Source organism: Poromitra crassiceps, assembly GCF_964638095.1.
Source record: "Poromitra crassiceps genome assembly, chromosome: 10".
NCBI classification, from domain to species: Eukaryota; Metazoa; Chordata; class Actinopteri; order Beryciformes; family Melamphaidae; genus Poromitra; species Poromitra crassiceps.
In genome coordinates, this window is record NC_139631.1 from 52,640,925 (window position 1) to 52,648,424 (window position 7,500).

The 7,500-nt window shown below is 41.9% G+C and overlaps 1 protein-coding gene across 1 annotated transcript in view; it reads right to left on the minus strand.

Annotated features, from left to right (window-relative positions):
- Positions 1-539, minus strand: part of lhx2b (LIM homeobox 2b) — a gene marked incomplete at both ends in the record, with an annotated part of 20,564 nt that extends 20,025 nt beyond the window's left edge. The window contains one exon of the mRNA XM_083644175.1: positions 357-539. Within this exon, the coding sequence (XP_083500301.1) occupies positions 357-539 (183 nt within the window). The remainder of the gene's footprint in view (positions 1-356) is intronic.
- Positions 540-7,500: the final 6,961 nt, after the last annotated feature.

A 7,500-nucleotide genomic window follows, 5' to 3' on the forward strand; every position in this document is an offset into this window, starting at 1 on the left:
TCCCAGTCTGTTTCACGCGCTGGGATCTGAGCTCGTCAAACAACATAGCCTGAAGTTGCACATTGATTTTAAATAGAAAACGCATCCAAAAATACATCCTAAAGGGATCAAATACAGCATTTTAACGACAACTGTTACGCTGTTTGGTAATTCAGAATAAATGAGTCATGGGCTTTGTTGAGGAAGTTTGGCTGTTTATAGGCCTTTTGGAGCAACTTTGTGCGCATGGAAAAAGTTTGAAAGCAACCAAACAACATTTGTTGTTTAAAAAAACGAGTGAAAGTGAGCAGCAGCGAATGGCACACAGGGTGGCGGTGATAGAGCGCTCCGCAGCGGGCTGAAGTCGGGCTACCTACCGGCTCAGACTCGCCCATGTCGATGTTGGAGCTGATGGCGCCGGACTCGCTCTTGGCTCGCCGGTCCAGCTCGTCCAGGCCGCCGTGCACCTCGCCCGAGGGGAGGCCGTGGAACAGCATGGTAGCCGCAGAGGGGAGGATGTTATAACTGTTCTCTTCTGATCTGCAAGCCAAGATTTCCATCAGACACACGCCTGGCTGTGCGAGGGCACCCACCAGCAACAGAATAAAAAATAAAAAATAAAAAAATAAAATAAAAAAGATCTCTCTCTCTCTTTGTTGCTTTTAAGCCCCCTCTTCTTGCTGTGACAAGGGAGAAATCCACATCAGCCAGCGAAAATATCAGGCAAAAATTGGACACGTGTTCTCCACACTGGGTCTCATCTGCCAATGGCAGCCGTCATCCGAATCTGTGCAGCTCTCATTAACACGCTATGATTAATTCATAAATAAGCGCACAGCGTACAGCGCATTCCCCCCTCCTCTCTCTCTGTGAGGTGTGTGCCGCTGTCTCTTTGTGCTTATAGGAACAACTGCTCTGGCTAAATCATATCTCCGAGCATCACCGTCAATAAACAGATCCACTATGGACGCTTTCCCCGGTGCATGGCTCTCGGTAAGCGATGCCTCCTCGCCCGGGAGTGCAGGCTATCAGGCTATCAGGCTATCAGGCTTTCGGCAATTTTTTTTGGCAAGACGAAAATGTCTCCTAGTTTTTTTTTCTGTTGCAGAACAAGTAACTGTGGCAACTGGCACTGCCACGCTGGGTAGCCAGAGCGTCTACTGCATCACACAGGCAGGTAGAAAAAAGATTTCAAAGAAATAAAGAAAGAAAGCGAGCTGTCAGGGAGCTCAACACTGAGCCTGCTCCAGGTTCAACTAGATAGTCCAAGTTGTCCAATTTATGTCTGCAAAACTACCGGTGCTTTGCAGGGACAAAATAATAATAATAATAAAAAAAAATATCACGGAGTGAGTCTTTGCTTTGTAAAATCCCGTTGGAGGTCTGGCAGAATCTCTTCTGTCTTTTTTTCCAAGATATTCTGTCTTTGCCTGGAAGCTGCAAACATGTGCGTAAAGAGGAGTTGGCTGCACAGTGACTCGTTACAGGAGAGAGAGAGAGAGTCTGCCTGCCTGCCTGGCCCCCAAACCCCCAAGCCTGCCTCCTTCTTCGGTCCCGGTGTGACTCTCCCAGCTCCTTATCAACGGGGCCCCGTTGCGTCACGGCGCACCATTTATGTTCATTGGTTGTTCCGCCTTCTATAGCCTATAGTCCGCTCTATACCTCCAGCACGCTCTGACAGCACCGGAGCCCGGCCACAGACCGTCCGTCCGCCCGTCTGTCTGGAGTGATTGAGCGGCTCTGAAATGTCAGATTGTGTCCATAGAAGCAGAAAGAGAGCTTGGTGAGGTGTGTGAGGAGCTGTCTGCCTCTGCGCGCTGCTGGGAAGGTCTTCTGGGACCTTTACTCAAGTGACACACACTCTCAACAAAAAGGGGTCCATGGTGCTGGAAAGAACCACAATAGAACGCCTCTCACGGTGGTTCTCCACGTGGGGTCCGGGGACCATGAGAGGTCCAGGTCCATAAGAGGGGGTTCCAGGGGGTCCCCAGCAAACGGATTAATTGTTAAACCTCGCCATTATTTCATTTAGAAGTTAACAACACACAATTATAGAAGAGTGACAGTTTTGATAGTTTCACTGTTATCTCTAATACAATAGATAGCCTACAATACATGGAATACTGGACAAAATCCTAACAATGAAAATATATATTCTCAGATTCCAAGAGCTCGCTGATCTGATTCTCGAATTCTCATGGTAAGAAGAAAACCAACATTTAGGGGCGGCATATATATATATATGTACACCTGCGAGTGTATGAAATACTGCAAATATATAGTTAAAAAAATGAGATTAAAAAATAGTTTTTCTTATTCTAATTTGGCAGTTTTTGCTTGATTTTATATGAAATCTAAGAGTTGCTCCTGTCACAGAAGCACGGGCCCATTAAGACACCATTGCAGAACCTTGTTTTTTCTGGGTGGAGAGCTGAGACGGGCTTAGTTTGGCCTCCTCGGCAGCATCCATTGACCTATTCATATAACTCCACTCACAGCTGATTCTGTTCAGTCTCCACACGGCCTGCAGTGGGGAAGGTGCATATTATTATATATATATATATTATAGACCTATACTGGGCCCAGAAACACCACAGGCTGCAGGCTATATCACACTAACTAACTATCTAACTAAATATAATAAATAAGTAAATAAGTAAATAAATAAATAAACAAACAAATTAATAAATTAATGAATGGATGATCTACATAAATCCCAACTCAGCACAAATAAAGAGAACATGTTTTATTTTTAATATTAATATTTGCCACAGGTGTCAGAAGTAAAAGCCAGGCCATTTTAGTCGTGAATCTGATTCCATATTTAAAAAAAAATCAAATCAGCCCATCAGGCAGCTTATTCAAATGAATTAGTACTTTGTAAATTGTTGATAGATGATAAGAAAAAAAACAGCATCCGTAGGATTTTTTTCTTCTTTTCAATTTTAGCACAGTGTAAGTGGATATTAACGTGTGGAAATAATATAAAATAATATTGGGTTCATGTATGGCCCTGAGAAGAAGCTTCATGTGTGAATGCATCGTTTTTTGTTTTTGAACAGCTGATTCAGCTGCGCGTCTCTATTGGAACAGTCGGTGCAGCTCCTAATTGGCTCTCTGCTCTTAATTGGGAGTTGGGGGGGGGGGGGCGTGGAGGAGAGATGTTGTACTACAGCAGCTGTAGTTCCAGCCGGTATAGAGAGGAGAATGAGACGTTACCACACCGCTTTGGGCTTTTGGATTGTTGCATGTTCCGTGCTGTCATGTCATTTTATTGTCCCTCAAAGATGCAAAAACTAATCCAGATATTCAACTTCACGCTCACTTCCACGTGACTTTGTATTATTATTATTATTGTTATTGGGGAAAAAAACAATAATGCTATTGAAATCAAATGTCCGAATTTCAATTTTGCGAACAGATGCTGCAGTCATTCCCTCTGTATTTTGTTGCTTTTGCAGTCGCTCACTCCTTGGAGAAAAGAAAAGAAAAAATCCCCCGTGCATATATAAAAGCCCCCGCATTTAGGCTATTGTGAAGTTTTATAGCACAAATATGATGTTAAGCCTTCTAAATCCTTATGCAAATGAACCTCTGTGTAATACCCTTAATTGAATACATGCATATTTATCATCTGGCGTTTTCTATCTGCTATAAGGCTCAGCTAATACATTAAACATAGTGGCAGCGGGCATGTCTGCGGGCGTGTATGAAATATGATAGGAGAGGGTGCATGTGTGTGAGATTAAGGAGACAATATCACTTTAGATATTATAGGTTATCTGCGAGTGCGCTGCTTTCCGTATAAGGCTCTGTTTGCATTAATTGACTCCTCGGAAATGGTGAATTTGAAGAATAATTGCCATTTATTTAATATCTATGAAGGTTTAAGTTGAGTTTATATGTCTACTGCGTGAGTGTCACCAGGTAGGCTATAGATTTTTAGAGGAAAAGTCACAATATGCTAATGACCAACACTAAAGCGTTTTCATGGTGAAAACAACCCAACATTTAATATTTAATTAATCTTTGATATTTATTTAAGAAGGAAGGTACAACTGAATTAATTCACTTCTGTTCCCACCCCCTGCACGCACGCACGCACACGCGCACACACGCACACGCACACGCGCGCGCACACACACACACACACACACACACACACACACACACACACACACACACACACACACACACACACACACACACACACACACAATGGGGGCAGTAAGTCCCTTCTCTATAGAGAAAAAAATAAAGATCTGAATTAAATATGGGCAGGAAAGATGATCAACCACCAATCCGATTTTATTATGATGATGATATCCGATATGCTGATATTTGCAACTCTTTTTGCGATTATTGATACCGACATGCACCCCCCACCCCCCCCCAGCCACCATATGCAGAGCGCATCAAGTGATTTATCGCGACGGCCCACTGATGCAAACATATGCTTTTCAAAATGGACATTCACTGGGCAAAATAAGAAAACTCAACTTATATGTAAAACATGGAATGTTTTTCATTTATGTAGCATTTTCTTAAAAAAAACAACCTAAGATTAATGCTCAATGCAGGCTTGCTCTCCCCGAGACAATGAAAACAACCACAACCAGGGACAATTTCATATACAAGATCTAAAACAAATAAATAATGTCATCTGTGTGCATAAGGATCGTGTGAAAGTAAGCCATTTTATTGGCCTGTCATATGTCAAATGTCATCCTATGATATTTCATTTGAAAGCCTTTTATCGCCGATACCGTTGATATCACCCTGCAGAAAACCATTCATTTATACATCATATTCCCATGAAATCGCATGTAGACTTCAAATTGAACAGAATTATTCATTGGGACAAAGAGGAATTGGAGCCCTGTTAAAACATAATAAACTAAAGCAATTATTACTCTAATGACAACAATGACAGAGTAATATGCTGAACTGCAGCAGTTTCATGTTATAAGGACTCGAATCATAACACATTCATATTGGATATTATATATTGTCCTAAAGCCTGCTATAAGTCTGAGTCCTATACACTTCGATGTTTCCCCCTGATAAGTGTTTCCTGCATATACAAGAAGTCCATACTAGACATCTAGTTTAAATTTGTCATTTTGTTCTGTAGGCAAGATGGGATTGAGTCTTTTTTTTCTTCTTCTTCCTTTTGGGAAGGAGGGGGGGGGGGGGGTCAATATTTCTTGTTAAATTTAAAGACCCCCTGGAGCTTCAATGTGCAGAATGATGTCTGTGCAGAGTTTGACACTAGAAGGCGTGAAAACAGCCTTCATCTGCTAAAAGTGGAAAGTTTCTCTGAGCTCACTGAAAAGGCCATTTTCAACCAGCATGATTCGTGACATCACAAATATGGAGCCAATCACTGTCCAGTATTCAGCAGTTAAAGCCCCAACACATTCTCACTCCCAACTCATCATATACAGGTTGGTCAGGAACCCTTCTTGTCGAGTTGGGAGTGAGAATGTGTTGAAAGCCCATGCATGTTGCGTGATTGGCTACTATAAGTTGCTTTGGATTTTTAAATTAGGGAGAAGGAGGCTAGGAGGGGAAGTCATCTATACGATTTTAACAAGATAGATAACATTTTTCTGTGGGGAAAAAAAACATCAGACACAAATTATTATTCAATGTAGGGTATTTTTATACATCTTAATTGAAACATGACTTTAGGGGGTCTTTAACCATTTTGATGCCAGACAATGACAAAAAATAATAATAAAAAAATAGTGTTTGCCTTCAGAGGTTATTCTTGTCAGTGTGGAAATGACTCCAGCTTGATTTGATTTTAGACCATCGTGGAAAATGAAAGTCTACATTGAAATGTGAAATTATTTTAGTGTAATAGCAGCTCTGCATGGCTGGATGACACCTCATCAATGGTAGGAAAATCTGGCCTATCTACATGACTACCCACTTTATAAAAAGAGATGGAATCCATTTACCATTAACATGCAGGGATGACGTCTTTTTGTAGGCGGAAGTCCCGGAGTTCCTGGATCTTACGGGGAAAAGTCCATGGGCTTTTAGAATGGGGATTTCACTTAAATGCATAAAATAAGGTCTGTGCTTAACACAAGTTTATGGGAGTGGTCATTTGGGTTTAGGAGGATAATAATCTTCATGCACGAACGTGAATCACTTTTATGCCTTTTGAAGCGTTTAAAAAAAATTGCTTTAAAAAAAATACATTTACGTTTCAAAAGTCATAAAAGTGATTCACATAATGCATTTAAGTGAAATCCCCATTCTAAAACCCCATTGCATTTTCTCCGTAAGTGAAGTCCCAGACTTCACTACAAAAATACGTCATCCCTGCAGTTACTCTTACAATTTTCTCCCCAATTGTACTTGGCCAATTCCCCCTGCTGTCCTGGTCGTTGCTCCACCCCCTCTGCTGATCTCGGGAGAGTTGTAGACTAGCACATGCTTCCTCCAATACATGTGCAGTCAGTCACCAGCCGCTTATTCTCACATGACAGTGAGGAGTTTCACCGACAGGAGCTAGCGCGTGAGAGGGATTCCCCAATTCCCCTCCCCCACCCCGAACAGGTGCCCCGACCAACCAGAGGAGGCACTATTGCAGGGTCCAGGACTCAGGGCTGCTTGTACATGTCCTTTATTTCTGTACGCAGATGATTCTGCTCTGCTGGTAACTGGAGACTGCTCAGATAGTTAAAACATATCTGGGGAAAGACCTGCAGAAAGTAAGCAGTTGGCTGTGTGACAAGAAGTTATCTTTGCATTTAGGAAAATCATATTGTGTTTGGATCAAGGCATAAATTAAGGGATGTTACCAGGTTTTCTGTTGAATGTAATGGTATAAAGCTACAAGAAAGGAAGTCTGTTATTTGAATGTAATATAGTGGATGTGAATTAGATCAATGTATGACCAGAGCCATCTAGATAGAAGAGTCTCGACATCTCCATTCACTCCAATGGACCAATTTTTTACTCTCAAGAGTTCCAGGAAGTAAGGTCCTGGATGAAGCAGCACTGTCAAGTTGCAGCAAAATGGACAGTTTGTGTTGTACTCTGAAAGGGTTTTTCATCCCTTGAATCAAATTGTACATTATCAGCTTTATTTTAGCATGCCAAAGTAGCGCGAGACCCATTCCTGGCTGTTCATTGGCTAATGAGTCTCGCATTTTGGTCCTCCGCTGACGCCACTCTCTCTAGAGGACACTATGTATGACCAATGAGTCCATGGCCCTCTGTTATCAGTAAGGTCCATGCAAAAACAAAGTCTAACAAGGATCTAAGTTCCTTGATAAGGAAACTATATGAAGACACTATACTTCTTTGATTCAGTGCCACTATGATTACACCTGCTTATCCTGGTATAGTGGCTTAACGGGAAAAAAACTAAAGATAGGCTGCAGACAGCGCAGAATAAATTGATGAGGGTCATCCTTAAATTGAGTCCAAGAACACACATCAGACCAGTCCACTTCAAAGAGCTAAACTGGCTTCCCGTGGAAGGTAGCATTCAACAGTTAA